Here is a 21,511-nt window from a genome sequence, read left to right as displayed (position 1 = left end):
ATCTATGCTGAAAGAAAACTTTCTTGCTCAGCCTGAAGTCATCTCTTCATCAGAGTAAGTCTCCTGCAACGGATCAGCTCCTGACACTAGGCTGAGAAGTTAGCTATAAGATTTTGTAGTTTTATTGAAGGCAGTGTTGAGGATTTGTGTGCCCTCTTAGACCTTGTCAGTGTTGACCACCCCTCCCAGAGCTCTGTTGTAGTGAGGCTTCAGCTCAGACACTGCTGTGTCCCTGCTTTGCTACAAAACCTGCTCTGGACCCTGATGCATGAACTGACCTGCTAGCTGGACCCAGACCTGCTTTAGCACCACAATCTTGTCTGATGATCTGGATCTGTTAAAATCCTTCTGCTGTCCCTGGGCATGCCCTGATTGGGTGCTGTGGGAGATGACCATGCCTCAAGTGTTCCTTGATCTTCTGGCTTCCATATCAAGCTCAGCTCCCCCTTTTTTTTAGGGAGCAGCTGGTCCTCACTGGTCCCTGAGAGAGAGAGAGGCTCAAATCTTCAAAAAAGAGAGATATGAAAAGGAATTTTTCGGTACATCACAACTGGCAAATGAATGAAGTATCTTCTCCTTCTTGCCCAGTCTCTATCCAAACCTACTCTTCTCCTCTTCCTATTCGGCAAAGTGCCTTTGATGGCATCTGAAATATTTTTATGTATGTCCTATTATTTATTTTCATTAGTGAAATATCACTTTTCTTCCTGTGGTAGAACTGAGTGGTTGTTTTGGTAGGGTATCCACATTTTCTGAATTTCCAGGCTTTTTGCAGAGTATTTTCTTGTAGCATTGTTCAGGGCTGTGAAGAGGAACCTGCATCTCTGAGCAAGATAATGTGGATATCTGCAGAAATACAGCAGTTTTAGCTGAATGTATAGTTTAAATGTGTTTGGACTCTGCTATATGAGCTACTATTAGCTGACTGATTCTTTATTTGCATCTTAACAAAAGGAAGCATTAATGGATGTTATTTTCCTAGGAGAGTGCTCCCATCCCTCAGCAGCACGTGACTGGCTGTGCCCTGCACTGCCACGTGCAGTTCTGCCTCCTAACTTCGGCTGGGCTTTGTGCCCTCTTGTGTGGATGCTTCTCTGAATGCTTATTTTTCCCATGGCTGCTTCAAATGCATATGTAGAAGTGAAAAGCATTTACTTTCCTCCTCTTTCTCTTCTTCCAGAAACCACTACCGCTGCAGTGCAGCTGCAGGAGGCAGCGTGAGGGGAAGATTCTACTACACACTCACCTTCAGCATCAGGTTCCCTCACAAAGATGATGTCTGCTACCTGGCCTACCATTACCCCTATACCTACTCCACTATGATGGTAATACTGACGTGTCCACCTAGATAAGAGAATGGCCCTGGCAGGATGGAGCTGCTTGGGTATATGTAGATTTTGAGATGACATAGAGGATTGTTTTCACATGTCCTTGTCCCTGGGAGTGTTCAAAGTCAGGCTGGATGGGGCTTTGAGCAACATGTCTAGGGAAAGGTGTTCCTGCCCATGGCAGGGGGGTTGGAACAAGGTGATCCTTAAGGTCCCTTCCCACTGAAACCATTCTGTGATCGTGATGGTGTAATTGCCTTGTTTACAGCTGCAGCTCCTGCCAGAAGTCCAGAATGTTGCTGGAGAAAAGAAATTTCTCTGTGGGATAAGCTGAGTACAAGCCATTAGTGCTTATACCAGTCATAATACTGACCAAAGGTGCTCCATTCACTTGGGGCTGCAGGATCCTCCTCCTGAAGGGCTGGGAAGCAGGGGGCTAAACCTAATGACAACTCAGATGTGCTGCCTGATCTTCCTCCTGACACAGGGTAACAGCTCACCTTTCAGAGCTGCACCCAGCCTTACCAGGCTGCTGGACCTTGTGTGATGCTTTACCAGCTCTTTCCTCGGTGCCAGCTGGAGTGTCAGTAGGAATTTATGACACTCCCACCAGTGCTGTCAGTACAGAAACTAAAAGAATACAAGTCCGAAGCATAAATTTAATTATTGAGCTGTATCAGGTTTTTTGCTGGGGATGGGTTTGTTTTCCATGGCCTTTTCTGGCCAGAGGTGGATGGTAAGGGAATTTTCTGGGAAATATATCCAATGTGCTTTCTCTATAATTGATGTAGGGGAGACCAGGGTCTGAAGGGGAGGTAGGATGAAAGAAATGAAATGAATAGTTCTGGGAATAGCTTTTCTTTGTTGCTAAAGATGAGAAAGATGTTACTGCAAATGAAATCACACAGTTCCAGTAGATCAGTTTTCCTTCCTTCTTGCCTCAGTTTCCATTGTCAACTGTAGTGGTTTGGTCCAAAATACTCATTACTGTTTATCTGCTGTGAGATAAGAATTAGGAGAAATGCAAAGCAGGCACAAAACTTGAAAGAATATAAAGAAGTTTATTAACAGACCTAAAAGAAGGAAAAGAAAAAAAAATTATACCACCTTCAGAACTCTCCTCCTCCCCCCACCTTCCTCCCTTCTCCCACTGACAATGTGAAAAAACAACCCTTAAGATGTTCAGTCTGTTTACCACTTCCATAATAACCTTGTTTAGTCCATTTAGAAAGAGAAGTCTCTTCTTGCTCATGCTATGAAAACATTATCACAACGAGACAGCCGTCCCCTTCCAAATATTGTTCAGTCCATTCAGGAAGAGGAGTCTCTCTGCTCGCATGTGAGTCCTTTCCCCCGACTTGCAGCTTTTCCCGCAACTGCTTTCGAGGGTCCACTCCTGAAGTTTTTTGGGGTACAATTTTAAGGTTGAGCCGTTCAGAAACAAAAACAGAGGCCCTTCTCCTTCCCTGGGAGCAAAGGGTCTTCATCATCTTCATTGTTATGACTATCTCGGGGAGCATCTCTAGGAACTGAGGTTTCTCCTTTCCCATTTGGAGCAAAAGTCCTCATCTGGTTCATCTCTAGGGACTGAGGTTTTCTCCTTTCCCGTTTGGAGCCAAAGTCCTCATCTGGTTCATCTCTCCCTGTCCAAACTTCTCATGAAATTACAGCTGTGTCAGCATCTGCCTATCTCAGCGCAGGTGCTTTTGCTTACGAGCTGAACACTCCACCCCCCATATCTTCATGAAATTACAACAGGATACTCTGATATATCATAGCTTCACAACAGAATTTCAGCTTTAAGCATCTCCTCTCTCTCTTCCCTCAGGTTTCAGCTCTTCACAGCAGTAAAAAGGGTTAATCTCACCTCGGCCTTGCAGCTTTGCAGCTGGAATGTTGAATTTTTCTTATCGCAGTGGAGAGGGGGGAGAGCCGAGCTGCTCAGGCTGCCCACGGCAAGGCAGTGGGGGGGGTTCCATGGCTGGAACAGGTCCATGGCTCCAGGATGGCCGTGGCCCGGCCCAGCCTGGCCCAAGCAGGGTCTGGCTGGGCCCGCTGGCCCCCACCCGGGGCCTGCAGCCACCTGTGCCAGCGCCGGAAACGAGAGAGAGCTTGGAGGGGGAGTTTGCCTATTCTTAAATGTGGATCACAGAGGTGTTCACAACTTTAAGTGGCTTAGAGAATTGTCCATATTCAAACTGGCCAGCTGATAGGTTCTATCAGTTCCCAGAGGAAACTGTAAGCACCCCTTAGCAAGGATGCAAGGACCCCTTAGCAAGCTTGCTAACCTATGCCATCAACATATTTTGTTTTGGGCAATACATGCCGGTGTGGGTTGGGGGAGTTTGAGGTTGCTCCATTTTTTGTAATGGTATCAGTTTGCCATGGCCAGGTATTACAGGCTGTGCTTTCCAGGGGACAGTGTACTCCCCCTGGACTCACTGTGCACACCAGCAGAGTGAGGCTTAGATTGATTCCCACTCAAGAAAATCTCTTGTCAACTGTTGTGGACCTATTATAGGCATTCAAAGAAATTCCTTCCAGTATCTGGGGGAAGGCCAGTCCAGCCTTCCGTCTAAAAGATGTCTGTCAGCCCACTTCTCATCAGTACTTCACCAGTTACTCCTAGAATTCCATGGGGAAGACCGTATGCTCCAGTGGTGGGGTTTGACCTTTAGCCTGAAGGCACACATACCTACAGTCTGCAGGGTAAAAAACAAATGCAGTACTGAAGAATTAGTTGGACTTATTCTCCACTATACTTTTCCTTATAAATGCAGTACCTCATCATTATTTTACTGTTATTGATTTCTATCTTCTGCTGGCACAAAGCAAGAGAGACTTGGAGAGTTTGTGTGCTCTGGGAATCACTGAATATCTCACCTGCTCCTGAATGAATAGAATAGAGATGAAAAAGATGCTATTCCTAGGCTTGCAGGACCAGGTCTTTAAATATTTCACTGTCTCTTCAAATAAAATGCTCATTGAAGTTAAAAGGAATTTTGCCCCAGGAAAAGTTTAAATGAACTCAGACCCAATAAGGACCATAAAGTTTGGTAAATGAGAATTGTGGATGGAAAAGATTGATAGATTGTCATGCCCAGCTCTAGCCAAAGCAAAATCATTACTTCTAATAATTCTGAAAGACTTCTTTGCTTGGGCTAATTTAAAATGTCAAGTGATGCACTATACACTTTTCTATTTTACTTTTATTTCCACAGTAAATAAACTAAACCAGGTTTGTGCATCAATAGATTGCATTTTAAAGCATTTGTCCACTGGTGAAGTGTGTTGGTTTTACATATTAATAATAAATTAAAAGTGATTATGAACCCAAGGGCTCAATTAAATACATAATGCTTTGGGGAAGAAGATAAACTTGTATATGGAGTTAGTAATTTGAAAATGTTTTTAAATATCATATATATTAATGGTTATAGGTATATTTGCAGGAAAAATTGCAGAATCCTATTTGAACTGGATGCACTCTGCAGTTCATTACTTCTTGTCCATTAGTAATTACATTTCTTTTATGAACAGTAATTTATCTATTTTTACATCACAGTATTAATTGTTTTGATATTTAGCTGAAATCTCTGTGGTAGATATACCCAATTAAGTTTCACTGAGTACCAGGAACACAAGTAAATGATGATATTGAGTTCTCTGTATCTATGTGAGACTGTTAAATGCCTCTAATAATTAAATTTACTTTATAGACTTGTATTTTAATTGTTTTATAGCATGGCTGACTGTAAATTTCAGTTCTATGTTTACGTGGTTCTGTCTGAATGCTGGGAAGGCAGTCTGAAACATCGTGAGCTCCAAGGTTTGAGGAACAGGAATGTGGTGTCCCATAAATGTGGATTAAAATGTAGCCCTGACTTATAAAAACAAACCATCACCATGTGAGGGTCATTGAGTCAATTGATGTGGTTTAGTTATTGTTAGGACAAGTGTGCTCACTGCACCTCTTCCTACCAACTGGGAGAAAACCGGTGTTCCACAACACTCAGCAACACCCTGCAGTGGCATTACTCACACTCATCCTGCCACTTGCAATTGCAATGTAAACAGAGAACTACACTTCATCTGGTGTGTGGGTGACAAGTGGCTCCGTGTCTAATGAGGCAATCGTAATTTCTTCCAAAAAGTCTTTTTTCTAAGCTGCCAGTTCCTTTTCTCAAATTTCTCAAGAAGCTGTTGGACTGAAGAATTGTTTAAAACTGTCATAAACTTTGGGGGTGGGGAGAAAATTTCCCTTTTAAATAACTTCTTGGAAAGAATCTTCAGATTTCCCACTACTGATTGTACAAAATGTTGTTTCGATATAAACTTTTTGGCTGCCTCTCATAATGATATGGAGTTGTCACTGAGTTTCAATGGCATGTGCTTGACAGCTAAGCAATCAATTCTGTAAATGTTAAAAAACTGGTAAGTTTTCTCACGTTTCTACAAAACCCCTATTAAAATATAAAGAGGAAATGCTTCTCTTTTGGATTTCATGTATGCATAAATATTTCATTATGCTAACAAAAACACCTAGGAACTGTTCAGGCATAATTATAGAATAGTTTGGGCTGGAAGGGACCTTTACAGGTCTTCTGGTCCAACCCCTCTGTAACAAAAAGGGACACCCTCAAGTAGACCATAAGAGTAAATATTCTGTGCAGCTTCAGTGAGCTGAGATGCATTGTGAATGTCTTGTGCATATTTGTGGGATGTAAAAGGTCGTGATATTAACTGGCAGAAGAGAGGAGCTGGGAAGTTAGGAAGATATGAAATTAGTATCAATAATAATATACAGCTACTGGAATAAAATCAGGTTTTATAGAGTGTGAACTCCTTTATAAATCTGCTTCCTTGCTTCTTTTTCAGTCCCATCTTGATGTCCTGGAACAAACTAGGAACCGTAAGAAGGTTTACTGGAGGCAGCAGACACTCTGCCAGACTCTAGGAGGAAATCCATGCCCGTTGCTCACAATCACTGCCATGCCTGAGTCTAAAAACAGAGATGACCTGGAGCAGTTCTGTAAGTAGCCCAATGAAGCAGTAAAAACGATGCTGGTGAGTTGTGCTCATGTCAGCAGTGACAATAACAACCTCTTTTGTGAACATTCTGATTTTCTTGTCTTTCTCATTTTGAAAAAAAAATATAAATATGAGGAATAGCCAATTATGATGCTCTTTACAAATTACAGGTTTGCATGGAGGAGGGAGGAGAACCGATACCATTTTGTACTTCTAATTTCTCTTCAATGATCTAAAACATTTGAAAAGTTCAAAATCAACTATCTCCTACAGCAAAAAACTGTGAAAAACTAATTCAACAAGTTTTTTTTTTATTTTTGGTATTTTATGTTCCCTATTGAAATGATTTATGTATTTTGAGGTCTTAAATTTGAAAAAAAACCTGCCAAAACCAAGATAAGTCATCTCCAGCTGGACCAGCAATTGAAGCATTCTGGTGAAATTCCAGCTCCTCCAGTGTGCCCAGTAGATCCATCTGGACACAATATAGCTCCTTGTGTTCTGTCTGAGACCATACTGACGATGTACTGTTTAACAGCAAATATTATAATTGCCATTTTATATCTAGAGCTGGTTGTTTTTCATTGTGAGAGCCAAAGATTTAGACCTTCAGTGGCCTTGATGAACAAGATAAAGATATGCATGTTTCTGTAACTCAACAGCAAGTGATGAGATTCTGATTAGCATCACATTGGGTTAGCTTTGATTTTAGAGCCTAAATCATTAATGACTTATATGTAGGCTGATTTTTTTTTTCCTGAAATCAGGAACAAGGTATACAGTGGTTTTTGGTTTGTTTTTTTTTTTTTTTATCTCTTCACACATAAGACAGGTTGAGACCTTTGAGGGATTGTGAATATTTAAATTGTCTTAAGATCTTTTTGGATGCTAAATGAATAGTTTTCATTACCTCACTTAAATACTTAGCTAGAAGAATCCAATGGGATTCTGTGACATGAACCACAGTTCTCATTGCAGACTTCCCCTTCTAAACTAAAAGGGAGCTCAAATATGAGAGTTGATGAAAATTGCTATCTTTTTTGGTCCAGGTTTAGAGCAGAGTGACTGCAGCTATGCTGACATTAGTGTCATCATCCACTGCTTGTACCTTTTTACTGTAACAACTTAATTACGAATTCAGCTTTTACCCTGGATTAGCAAATTTATATAATGAACATGCTTTTCTTGGTTGAAATATTAAGGCAAAATAGCCAAGTACAGGCTACATGGGAACTTATAACATACATGCACAGCTTTAATTGTGGCTGCCCATGCCTGGCTTGAAGAGAGAATTCCTGTCCTTAAGCACTTTTGTTCTGTGATAATGATGATACAGAAAACCAGTGGGTGGGAGTTGTGGAGGGGGAGATTGGTTATCCAAAGCAACCTCTGGCACATGGCAGGTGATCACCTGGTCAGATGTTGTTTGCTGGCACCTCATGGCAGAAGGTCTCAAGGGGGCAACTGAAAGTAAGTTGGAATATTTTATTTGATGATTGGAGCCATCTGGAAGAGGCAGGCATAGAGTGAACAAGTGTTTCTGCCCAAGTGAGAAGCCCTTTCCAATGATGGTACAAAGCAAAAGCTGAGCTAACATTTGGGTTTATCTAAGCAAGGGCTTGGAGTGAGTGAGTCACATGGTGAGTCAATACCCTAAACACTGGACTTTAGCTCTTTTGGCCTTGAAAGGACTTCCTGAAAGGAGTGTTTTGCCATAGGAGAGCAAAAACAAAAATACAGTTTCAAGGAAGTATTGTGATACAAATATGACAGTGTTGGGAGGCATGGCCATTTTCTGGAGCGCTGTATTCTCAGAGTATATTAGACTGCTTTTTGCAGTGTTAGAAGAGAGCCTGGCAGGTTTTCAAAGGTCATTAACCTGTCTGCAAAGACAAGGCTTGGCTTGCTTATTCAGCACAGGTTTGCTGAAAGCTTCATAAGGCATCTATGAACAACTTGGACAGATACTTCTTCCGAATGCTTTAGACTGTTTAATATACTGCATCTGGGTTCAAATCCCAATTATGTGGCTTAAGTCCTCTTTATTTTCAATGGAAATAAATATCTCCTGCCTTGTGGTAATACGCGAAGCCAGTGGGAGCTTGTAGTTCTCCCTGAAATGCCATGAAATCCTGTGCCACTAAACCCTCCCTCTGAAGCCTTGCACTACAATAAGATTGCAGCCTTCCCACATCTATCCATGAACCCATGGAACTCCATCAGAGCAGAAAGTATAGAAACCCCAGCTGTCCAACTGAAAAAGAATTTTTTTTTGGGAGGAAGACATTGTCAAGGCAACACAGTCTCACTCAAGTTTTCAAGACTGTAAAAGTAAACACCAATACTCTTAAGTGATGAAAATATTTATTGTTTTATCAAGTGGAAGAACAGCAAGGCAGCACACCATGTTTTATGCTGTGGGGATGCCTCTAGGCAAATCTGAATAATCATGTATGTGCTTATTTTGTTTGAGTAACTTGGATAATTATGGCTTTTGGGGACGCACTTGGTCTAATTTGTGCTGCTTTGTGTGGCTTTGATCAGCAGTTACTTCTCAGTTTCCTCATTTTGTATGACATACCCATCTTTCTGTGAAGTGTTTTGGCTGATGGAAGGACCTGTTTGTCAATGTTTTCCATGCTAAAAACATAACTTAGAGCTAAATATGAAGAGACCAAAAGGTGGAGGACTTCCCTGCAGTAACTCCCATGGCTTTGTAAAGTCTCCAGGCATGGGTATTTTCAGCTTGAGAAGGAATGTGGAGTTCCAGCACTGGGGAATTTGGCACATGGATAATGAATAAAAATGAACAGCACCTGTTTTTTCCATCTGATTCTGTCCAATTTAATAGTTTTCATGAACTACAGTCATTTTGATTTCCTATCAAATTTATTTTGCTTTTGTTACATGTGTTAATCCATACCTTGAGAGCTTCTTTCCAACAATGCCAGTGGCACAAATCACACCAGGACTTTGTAGCTCCCGCACATGATCATACTGAAATAATCTAAATCCTTCTCAAGTATAGACACATGGGGATAAGGAAACATCATGGATGAAGAGGCATTGGGTGGCTGAGGAGTACTGAGAAGGCAGCAGAATCAGCCTGGTAGGAGTGCAGTGGGAAGGAGTTATTTTGTATTGGAGATGCTGATGGAGTGGGAGCGGCCCAGGGAGAGTGAGGGCATGGCATCCTCTGTGTCAGCTGCGCTTTATTTCTCTTCCTCAACTCTTTCAGATTACTCTTGTCAGGCTTTTGATTAATGTGGTCCTAGGATGGTTAAATTTGTCTGAGTTAAATTTATTAATGTGCACCTTGTTAATAGGAAGCACAAGCCATGCTGAAGGGAAGAAAAATGGGCTGCTTCTTTCCTTCATTATGCCTTGTTTGTGTGAGGCTTTGATATGCACTTTAGGCTCCTTTCTCCTTCCTTTCTCTATATCTGCCCTTTATGTGACAGTGGTGTACTGAATAATTTTTAATAAATGCTCAGTTCTGAAATTGATACAAAGAAAGAAAGAAATTACCTGGGAACTCTTTGGCTTCCTGTGCTTTGACTCTCAGTCATTCAACCCCTCAGTTACAAACAGCACGACCTCCACTCAAACTTGATCCATGTCTGTGGGTACCTGGGGCTGGTCAGTGGTCCCTGCTGTGCTTTGCAGCTCCATAGACTTGAACAAATAGAAACAATCTTGGTTTTTGTGGTTGCTGCTTAATTTTAAACCTGCCCTTCCTGCTATCGTGAAGACTGAGCATCCAGCTAGTAGGGATGTCTTTACTACCCACTCTAACTGTAGGATCCTCCATGGTCTTGTGATAAAGGTAAAGCCATTCTGACTATGCATGGGTGACTTTATTTCTGGCTATGATAAGTCTGCCTGATGAGAGTTAAAGGGGTTTTTTGAAGGGAGGGCAATTCCCAATGTCTTTCAGAGCATTCTCAAATGAATGCAGAAACAAGGAGAAAGATAAAGCTTCCAAATCTTGGTGCCAACTCCCTGCTTGATGAATTAATAGGTGTTTGCAGAGCTCTGATTTTCTTCAGTTTGCCACACGCACAGACCCCGGTGAAGGCAGTGTTAGCAGCGTGTATGTGTACTCAGTAATAGTTTGCAAACTCTTAGTTCACAGTATTATTTATGCATGTGTGCAGTGTGTAACTCTACTAAACTCCCTGGCAGACAGCTGAGTAGACCCTGCAAGCAGTAGGATACTGTTGTAAGTGACAGAGCAAATGGACAGATTAACTCTTCAAAGAAGTGTAAGGAAAATATCTAAACACTGACGCACAGGCAATGATAAAATTGTCTTCTCATTAAGTAAAGGATGCTGATATGTTGTTAATGTTAACAGAGTGGTGGAATTAAAACCACCAAAAGCAAAATGACTGGTCAGAAAAGAACAGTGTACACTCTATGCTGCCATGTGAGTGTCTTTCAGGGGGTGTTTCCTGCTTGTGCCCTGAGATGGGGTGGATTTGCTCTCACCTTTAGATAGAAAGAGAAGGGGCAGGACACCTCTGGGATGTGATGTAGTGTAGGTGCCATCCTGGTTAGTGCTAACACAGAGTAATGACTAAAACAGTCAAAAGGAATTGCAAAACTCTCTTCATGGCTGATTGTACTGTTGTCATCCTCATTAATAATAGTGATTATTCAGTGTGTTATGTGTACTCCGTAGTCAACACATCTGATGAGTATCCTTTCAGCAGTGGGTAGCATTACAGATCTGAATTTTGGGATTTAAAGTTAACCCAAAATGTCCCAGATAATTGGCAGCAGAGGTGAGGGAAATTAAACAAAAATGACACTAGGGAACGGATTTATATCTGTAATATCTGTCACTTTGAGTTGCTCTTCTGTCATCACGTGTCCTCTTTATGCATGGCTGAGGAAACCATTATGAATATTGTCAAAAAAAAGATAATGACACCTGCTTATCTTACATGTAGGCTTCTGGGGATTTGAAGCACATTTTTTGTCTAAGCATGCCTAAAGATGGATAGAGTAATGTTTTTGGGATAGTTATGGTAGGATGCTCTTGCCTTTTGAATCTGCAGATGCTCCTGGAGCTGGAATGAGGGATAAAGTGAGACTAATGAGGTGTCTTTACCTGGTCTCATCTTAAGTCTATGGAATAAAAAAGACACAGTTGCTGGGAAAAAATATTCTAGCATTTCTCAATTTGCTCATATAAGCTATTTAGATGGTTGTTTTGCAGCTTAGATCTCTTCTTAGGAAGAAACAAGCCCTTTACCTTTAAATATAAATTCCAGCAAAGAGCAATTCCTGAGCAAAGAACAGCAGAGGATGTGAATTGCAGGGGCCACTTATGAAGGATACTGGGAAATAATGATCATGTGGAAAATGTACACAGTTTAATTAAGCACATTGATTAAATCAATATGACTCAAACAGCTTAGTGTTCCAATCAGCTTAATCTCATTAAATGTAATTCAGGCCTCGATAATTGATTAATAATGCATTATAGTTTATGAATTATTGACTCCGAGTTATTATAACTGTGCCTGCTCCCTGCGTGGCAACCAATGTTGCATGTTAATTATGAAAGGCTCAAGCTCTCTTCTCTTGAATAACTTTTCAAACCTGGAGGTGACATATCTCCTAGTGAAACAGGGATCAAATTAGTTCAACACCTTATTGGAGTCAGTCTGCCCCAAAGGAAGCAGCACTCCTTAAAGGAAGCTCTCATCTAATAATGTCAAAATAAGGAGGTAGAATGACCTGCTTTGATTGGTAATGATCGTTTCAGCAGGCAGAACGGCTGCCTGTAGCAATTCATCTGGAGTGCTAACCTGGCATTGTGCTGGCTGGAAGCAGCTCACACCAGCAAGCGCATCTGCTCTTCCACTGTTATTGCGTGTGATGCTCCCTCCAGCACACATGCAAACGGTCCAGCCACTGCTGATGGACCCTCAGGTCACATATGTCTGCCAAATGGGGACCAATCCACCTCCCCAGAACTGTCTGGGTGCTGACTGGTTTCTGTGGAAAGGTCTGATAGGCTTTTATAGTGACATTTCCACAGTGTATTGTCATAGAACAAGAAAGAGCTATTGCTGCTACTGATGATGATCTCAGGAGAGAAACCAAGAACTGAGGAAAGCCCCTGCTCCTTGGGTGGTCCTCCATTAGATGGAATTTTCACTGAATGGGAGCAGAAGATGTTATCTCAGATTGTTGTTGTAGCTTTCTAGGCACCAAACATGGACCAAATTGCAATCTTATGCAGAAAGTCTCCACCAGCATTACATTTCCTTCAAGTATTCCACTTATAGACCTGTTCTGCTTTTTCCTATCATCAGTTCTCTATCTCTTCTCCTTATTTGTGATTATAGTTAAACGTGAACAGATTTTACTGTGTATAGAAATTGATTGAGATGATTGTAGAACACTGGAGAAAAACATTTTCTTCTTTATCCTTGCATCTGTAATAATAAGGTTTGTGTCTATGTCTTCTTTTGATTTGAAAATTTTCTCCTAATTTGCGGGGCTGCCAGGCAGAGGTGCTGATTCTCCTCTCACTTTGTACCAAACACTTTGTTTTTGGTGACAGGAAGAGTCAGCTGTTGTGAAAACTGTTACCCTGTTTTAATGCAGCAGTGAAGAAAGGCGGAATAAAATTGTCATGTGTTCTACAGTGTTAAATAATTACAGAAATGAGAATGTTTTTTTCCACTTGAATAGACAGTTTCTCAAGCATCTGAAGCCAAAGCAATGCTCTCCAGATATGCAACACTGATGGTGTGTGCTGAAAATTTTTCAAGATTCTTTCAATTTCAAACATCTCTTCTTTTTCTTTCTGATATCCCCGTCACAACAGCATTGGCAGCTCCTTGCAAAAAGAGCAGACAAATTTCTGCAGAACTGTGCTCCTGTTTGAGTATCCAGCCTGCTGCCATAAAGACAGAAGCTGGTTTAACAGAATATGAAATCTGTGGGACAGACACATGGTTGTCTGCAGGCTGAGTCCAGTATTTTTCATGATGTATCCAATGCTCCTTAAATCCCAGTGTTTGGTGGAACTGACTCTGCCAGCACAGCTTTGACACTGTGGTCAGCCTTCTGTGAGCTTGGCAAAATGCATATTAATATATTGAATCCCAGTAGTCATGGCAGCGAGGAATGGACAGAAAACACTGAACAAGGATGCAAAAACTGGGCTTTGAAGCAGAGACAATCACAGTTTTTTTAGCAAAGAGAGAAAGTAAATATCAGGGTAATCCCTCTTTCTGTCCCACCCTCTGCCTAATGCAGCATAATGGCAGAACAAGCACCTTAAACGAGATTATTTGTAGTGTTCATTCAGCTGCCATGTTCTGTGGTTTTTTTTAAATAATATTCCTTCTGAAATTTGGAAATTTTTTCTAAGCCCTCCTGTGCTTAAGGGATAGAGCAGAAAATGCTGCAGCACTTTTTTCAGCACTTGGTCAGCTGCCTTTCCTTCTTTGAATTATAACAGTCTTATTTCTAGCCCAAGAGACTTATAATGTTTGCATGTCCTTTCTAGAGAAGAAACTATGTGATTAAAGGCAAAATTTTCTGGAACATAAGTTATCAATATCTTCTTGGTTGGTATGGACTTGGGCTAGAACATCAGGAGTTGGACTTGATGATCCTTGTGGGTCCCTTCCAACCCAAGATACTCTATGATTGTCTCAGTAGTGATTAGCACTGGCTATGCTCCAGACTTCCAGAACATAGCAGCTTTTTCTGATACACTAATGAATTAAACATGTCGAAAATCTAAATTAGCATATCTTAGTCATAATTATTTTATTTCTTGATTGGTTTGTCAAGTGCCTCAGAAGGATCTTCTCACAGGCGTGTGGTACTATACTTGTATTTTTTGCTACAAGGCATTGAAAATTATCAATGAAACTGAAAATGGTTTGGTTGTTTGTGTTTCTTATATTGCTTTGGAAATCTATAGCCAGCTGCTGGGAATGTGCCTGTCTTGCAATACCCCAGGACCAGTTCTCATTGCCGGGGCCCTTCAAGCTTCTGTTGGGAGTGATAGGTTGCCCAAATTCTTGCCTTACTAGGAGGGGAAAAAAAAAAAAAATCGTCTTCTCTCCCTTAGGTGGAAACAATTTGTGAGAAGTCTGCAGGTGTTGTGTTTCCAATGGCCAATGAAGGTATTGAAATACAGCCCAGCAGAGCTCCCAGGCAGCTCTTACTCCCTCAAATGGTGAATAAGCATTGAACTGCTACTGAGTTTCTATTACCAACTTCAAATTACGGCATGGCAAAAAAAAGCCCAAATCAGAGTGTTTCTGTGAATTGCACATTTCCCATGCCTGGCCATAAATTCTAGTCACACACAGTCCTGTGGGGCGTGTGCTAAAAGGTCACTGTGGTACTGTGTAAGTCAGCCAGAGAAGCATTTGAATTGAAGTAAATCTTTCCTCAGTGTGGCAGAGATGGGCTGTGAGAGGGAGGACATAATTTTAGGGTCAGATTGACTCTGGAGACTGACTATTGATAGGAGCAATGTGCTTACTGAGGGGTGAAAAGTCAATGCTTGTTCCTCAAGGAAAAAGCCGAGGTCAGGAAGGGGTTCCTTCAGCTGGTGCCACTATTGCCCAGCTGGTCACGTGCCATATTGCACAGGTGGTTGGTTGTTTTTCACAAATCAGAAGGTCTGGAGCACCTGGTGTGGTGTATAAAGTGGTTGTCCTGGAAGTAGTTGGGTTTGCCCCTGAACACCTGTGTCAAACCAGTTGCTTCTGGTCAGTAGTGCTGAAGGTGCGGATGGTGGGGTGGTGTGTGGAGCATTCTTACTCCTTGAATTAAAAGGTCAGTTAGAAGTTCCTCAGGTTAAAGCCTTCTGTAAGGTAAGAAATTGTCATTTTGTAAGAGTAGAAATGTGACTGGTTGTTCTCCTTTCTGTTTGGTTGTACCTCCTCATTGATAATTGCTAGTCAAGCTGTGATCAGAGAGTTGGGAGCAGGACAGCTGGCAGGTTGGCCTTGTGGAAGACTAATCTGTAGCTGGAAATCCCAATGGGTATAGTACATGTACCAGCTGCTGTCAGACCCACACAACCACTCCTGCCATCACAGAGAGCAGGTTTTATTTCTGGTTCAATATTTTTTTCTTTTCTGTTCCAGAAAAGCTGTGCTGATACAGATTGAGGTAGATACACATTGCTTTCTGATGCCTGGTGATCTTGTGGGAACAAACTATTTTGGATGGCAAGAATGGGCAGAGTTGGCAAAAAGTGGGGTCTGTCACTCTTCTAGCAAACCATTGTTTTTAGTTTGGGAACTCAGCCTAAGGACAGTTTGTCAAGTCCTGCACAGTTTGTGTTAAAGAACTGCTAGGCTGTGACAGAACCCAGAGTGTGTCCTGCTAACAGGGAACTCTGCTACTCTGAGGTAGATTCTTCATGATCCTGTGACTCTTGAATTTCTCACTCTAACAGTAGGCTTCATCTTGCACAGGCAAACCCTTCCCCAACACCCAGAACTAACAGACTGCTGGGAAACTCTGTGGGTGGTGTTATAACTTTCATGTTGCTTTCACCTTTATCCTTCTAAACTGGGAAGTTTCTTGGTGCTTCTAAATCTTGGCTGACTGGTTTGGAGATACTGTCTACTGTGTCTGACTTGAAAATAGAAAAGTCGTTCAACTGATACCTCAAGGCTTTGAAAACTTTCTGGAAAACAACAATCTAATTTCTGGATTTAATGTTCCAAGCTATGCATTCTTGTCTGATAAAGGCTGACCTGGCTAGTCATGTATTGCAAATGCCTGGAGTTGTTTGGCTTGTATGGAACAGCTTTAGTGCATGTTTGCCAGAGCTGCAAGCAGATAGTTTGTTCAGCTACTCTGCCCACATCCATGCGAGGGGCTCTACACTCTTGTGAAATGTAGCAAACACTATTTCTATGTGCTGATCTTAATCAAATGCTATTTCTATGTGCTGATGCTAATATTAATCTATCCAAGGGCATCACTGAGTGAGGAGGCATATTTGCGATACCTGGTATGCGTTTGTTTTTCTCCTGGTTTTTTATCTGTAATTCTGAACACCTGCTATTTCTAATTCCCACCTGCAAGTTGATTTTGCTGGGAGGGTCTGCGTGGATTTCTGCCTGACCTGTTTAACTGAGTTTAATTTCTGTAATTGGAGAATGAGATCCATAGCTGTGTGACTGATGCAGCCAATATTATACCAGTAAAATAAGTCAGCAATATGTTAAAAGTAGTAGTTTGCAGACACCACAGGCTGATACTACTTGTTGCCTATAACTGACAGATTCTAGAAACAAGTATTTGTGATTAATGGGCTGCGATTATACAGAAATACTAAAGTGAAATGGGACTAAAAATACCCCATAATGATTTTTAAAAGGCTGCTCTGTTAATGAGAGGATTTGTCCATCTCTACATCAAAGAGAAACTTGTTAGCTCTCTGAACTTGCCCACCTGTTTCTAATGCAGAAATAGAAATAAAAACCAAGTGGAGACAGCTGCTCTGCTCAGACTGCAAATGTGCTGATAAGATCAACGAGTTGACGAGTGACATGGTAGATACTGCAAAGTGCACCAGTGCTCCCAGACAGCTAAACTTGGACTTCTCTATCATTTCGGGGCATTTATTATGTGGCTGTAACACTTGGAAAATTATATCTATCAAATCACCAGTGCATTTAGAATTTAATTTGCTCTATCAATTGCAGTTGTTGTGCTACTTAGCTGTGGGGGGGGAAAAAGTAATTTTCCTTGTCACTTGGCAATTCTTTTTTATAAGCTTTTAGTCTTTTTTTTTTTTTTTTCCATTGCATTTGTTTAACGTACTGTTTTGAAGATATTTCTGGCTTAGCCTGGGTGCTGTTTCTATGTCTTTGAAATAATGAGGTTAAATTAAAAAGGTTGAAATTTTTATTAAAACATGATGTGGGCAGAGGTGATGAGTAAATGAAGAAGTCAGAATGGGTTTGGAGGTGTCTTGGCCCACAGATAAGGAAGGACTTGTGGAAAACTTAGGGGCTTCCTTTTTTAAATTTTATTTTTCAAGAAAACCAGAGAGACCTACTAGAAAATTCTATTTTATTTCCTTATTCTTCCCTTACCATTTTCATATCATCTTTTGCTTTTTCCCCTCGTCTGAAAACATGACATGATAGTGATGGATAAAGGAATATCGTAGCACTCTGCAAATGTGTGTGTGCTTGATAATTTTGTGAAGAATGGGTGGGTTCCAAAATGAAAATGACAGCTGATCTTGATCTAGCACAAATAACATGACTGAGAGAGGGCTCTACTGATTGTCTAAGTGCACAATTCAATTCATTTTCATAGCTAATGAAAAGAGGAGGAAGAGATTTGAAGTAATGGATTATGTGGAAATTCACCTCTAGGGTGAATATGGATGGCACAGAATTCTTTGACTGGGGCTTGGGAAACAGCTGTTGAGCTTCCAGCTCTGATTGATTTGTATTTTATCCTTGGGCAACTTACTTGATTTTTCTGTAAATCCTTACCTTCATATCTTGGAACACACTTGAAACATGTAATCTTCAGTCTATGAAGTGCTTCAAGAGAAGATGAGTGAGATGGAATTTATTATCACTGGCATCAGAATGACTTTGACAGGTCTCCCAGAGGATGTTTAGGTCCCATGGTGAGCACCTAACAGAAGGCTGTAACTAGTGATTGAAGTAGAGATGAAGAAAATGGGTGGGAGGGCAGAAAGCCCTTAAATTCCTTGCTGATTGGGCTGTGCCTGCTGGAAATAAAAAGGCAGAGAGCCTTTTATTATAAAAATGATGCTGTAGTGGATAATGCAGCAGAAACTATCTCTGATTTAATTTTTTTCCATTCTGCCTGCTGTGCTGGAGGAATTTCTGAAAAAATGATTATCCCTTTTTTTTTTTTTTCGTGCTTCCTGCCCCTGTAGCCATGTGTAAAAGGTGCAGGCAGAGCTGAGGTAACTCCTTTCCTGCCCTGAGCAGCAGTGGACAGGGTAGGCTCTAACAAGATTAGTGTCTCCAGTGTCTGCTTTGTCACTTCACAGTGTTGCAGGTCACCCTCACACGACTTGGGAATTGTTGTTGCTGTGGAGTAGGAAAGTCCATTTAGCAGAGCAGGCATTGAAGGCCTTTTTTGAGTGCAGTCCTGTAAATCCTGGCCGCTGGCAGCCCAAGCTGTTTAGCTGTGTTTTACGCATCGGGTCATATCGTGTCTGCCACAGCTTCCAGATGCCAAGCTCCTTCTGTGACAGTTCTGTCAAGCATTTTGAAAGGGCAAAAAAGCAACAGCTAGAGGGTCACCATGAGGCACAACTCAGCCCATGGGAATTGTGCTGCAAAAAGAGCTACTGCCCAGAGGCTGAATGAGTAAGCAAGAGACAGATGAAGGGCTCTGGGCGTGTCAGTGGCTGTGGTGTCCCCACTCTCCCTATTCTCCCCATTTGTAGCCCTTACTAACAATGAGTGAGCAACAAACATGGAGTGAGGTGCTTATAGTCTCTGTGCTGGCAAAGGTGATGGCCCTGTCATCCAGGGAGAACGCCTGTCAATAGACTTGAAACAGCACTTCTGCTTATCACTGACGGCTTGCTCCTTAATTTCATACACTAGATCATACCCTTTTAATCAGAACACTCCTAGGATCCACCTTCTAGCTTTTCAGAAGTCTCTCCCACCAGCAGGGACATCACTTGCCACGCAGACACCATGACCTTGTTTGCCAGCCTATCAAAATGTAATGTGAAATTAAGCTCAGCCCAGATAAAAGTGCTGTTTGCACAAAGGGTAGTGCTCCCCATGAGGCCATATAACCTGCCTCAAATGTAATTTAATAGGCAGAAATCAAATAAAATATATCAAATTAAAGCATGCAGGTAATGCCTGCAAACCCTAAAATGAATTTGGATTATAAACAGGCAGTGAGACTGAATAGTTGGTTTGTTCATCCATGAAGGAAGCACCTTAAGTAATACAGAAGAAAAAATAATTCAAGGAGATCCTTTGATTTTGAGAGTTGATGGCAATGTTAGGTGGCAGGTGAAGGTTACTTTTTGATGTAAGGCATTTTTCATTAGCTGCATATTCTTGCGGTTAGAAAACATCAGTTAGAAGTCTCTTCATAATTTGAAAACAAGGTATTAGCATAAGAAGCTTTGTTAGATACAGCAGGAAGATAAATCATTTTTGCAATACTAGCCATTAGCCTGTCATGACCATGATTTACAGGGATTTTCTTCTATATAAATAAGTGTTTCTTTTAAAAACACTCAGAGTTTACAGAGCAGGAGATGAAGTGACAGTGAATGCTCTGGAATAGAATGGTTTTGATACGAGTTCTTCTTATGGAACGTAAGAGAGGAGCTCATGCTGTGGATTGTACAGGCTGTATAGCGTGGATGAGCTATAGTGGAAGGATTCTGGGGCAGAGTCAGTTGGAAAAGTTCAAAGTTCTGCTGGGGAAGTGTTGGGGTGAAAGTGCAGGAAGGCACTGGGATTGAGGAAACGGCACAGCACCAGCTTCATGGAGTCAGTCTACGTACTACACATCAGAAATTCAAACTATTTAGGAGCCATCATTTGTGCTGTTAAATTATTTGCCTAAAAGAACCTTCTGGAAAATGTTTTTTAAAATAAGTTTAATATCACTTTGGAAACTATGGAGAACAAAGAGCTCTCCTGTGGGAAAGCTGCCACTTTTGCAGTAATACATGGAGTGCCAAGGAAGGACATCACATGTTCTACTTCTGTTTCTTCTGGGGCTGCCCAGACTGTTCTGCAGCCTGACTCCTTTATACATGAGAACCTTTTTCTACACTTTGTAGCAACTTGTGGGGATAAAAAGAACATTTTCCCTCACCATAGCCTTCCTACCATCTTATTTTCTTGAACAGACTACTCTTCCTAACTTGACACTCTGCTCCCTGCAGTGATTGATGTAGGAAGACATCATCCATTAGACATCGTTTTGCCAACATCTGAAGGGAAGAACTTACTGACCCAAGACAGGGACTGCTTAGTATGTTTTTCCACAGACTGTTTGAAATTTCTGCGTGTTATCTGCTTTATGCAGTGGCAAATTCTTTTCCACCCAGTTTTGTCAAATACTCTGGGACTCAGATTGCGCTATTTGAGCCTGATCCTTTCTTCATCTTTAGGGTATCTCAATAGTAGAACTGCTTGAAAAAATTATGGTATGAACTTAGTTGGGAACTTTGAGGCTCATCTCTGCTATTTCTCTTGGAAAACTTATATTCTGCTTATGGTCTGTCACACAACATCTTTTGTAGTCTAGGAGATGAAGCAGGAGATGGTGCTGCTTTTGTCATGATACAAGATCATTGGGCCAGCATCAGTTTTGCTCTCTTGATGATCTGATTGAAAGACCTTTTATGGTGAGCCCTTATTTGTGTTCTTTTGCTCAGGTGTTTGGGGAGTTCATCGAAGACCTTGCTATGAAGACAAGATTCATTATTCAAAGTTTGGAGACAGTTTTACCTTGTTGATCTCGTTTGTGGAAAGCAAGAATTTCCTTTGGGATCAGCTCTGGACAGTGCAGTTCCAAGATTTAGGATAGACTTGGACAGCAGTGATGTAAAAATCAATTTAGTGATGCCACAAATGAAGTCAACCTGCAGAAGGTCCTTTACTGTGAAGCTGTTGGCATAGTGAGGTGTTAGAAGATGTCTTTTGTAGACTTTCTGTTTATTTCCTTTTTTCTCTGAGTTTTTTATACGTAAGAAAACACACAGTTTAAAATTCTCATAGTTTGCTTACTGCAGGAGAAATACAGAATAATATTTTTAAGAAACATTCCCTGCTTGACTGATTCTGGAGCAATGGAGCGATAAATATCAAATCAAGTGAAGACCAAAAATTTAATTTTTACCATCAGAGGCAATCTGTGATGCATTTTATCTTAACAAAAATTGATATTTTATCACTTTGACAATGAGAGGCTCTGATTGTACTTTCTTTTAATATATTTTACTACTTTCAAGTCATTCCCTGAGGAAGACTTCAAGTCAGGGAGAGATGGATCTGTGCCACTTAAAAGCATAACACATATTTAAGAATAAACATTATTTTATGCTGTAGGTGGTAATAGTGGGCTTTAAGTATGTTCTGCATAAAGAGTAAAGAGGTTTTTTT

General features: G+C 41.1%; 1 protein-coding gene across 2 annotated transcripts in view; it reads left to right on the top strand.

The window, feature by feature from the left end:
* Window positions 1-21,511, top strand: part of AGBL1 (AGBL carboxypeptidase 1) — a 269,074-nt gene that overhangs the window by 75,120 nt on the left and 172,443 nt on the right. For both annotated transcript variants that reach the window (XM_082290356.1, XM_082290355.1), the window contains exons 16-17: window positions 1,181-1,325; window positions 6,207-6,360. In XM_082290356.1, coding sequence (XP_082146482.1) covers window positions 1,181-1,325; window positions 6,207-6,360 — 299 coding nt within the window. The remainder of the gene's footprint in view (window positions 1-1,180; window positions 1,326-6,206; window positions 6,361-21,511) is intronic.

Source organism: Coloeus monedula, assembly GCF_965178545.1.
Source record: "Coloeus monedula genome assembly, chromosome: 14".
NCBI classification, from domain to species: domain Eukaryota; kingdom Metazoa; phylum Chordata; class Aves; order Passeriformes; family Corvidae; genus Coloeus; species Coloeus monedula.
This window is presented reverse-complemented; position numbering and strand designations above follow the sequence as displayed.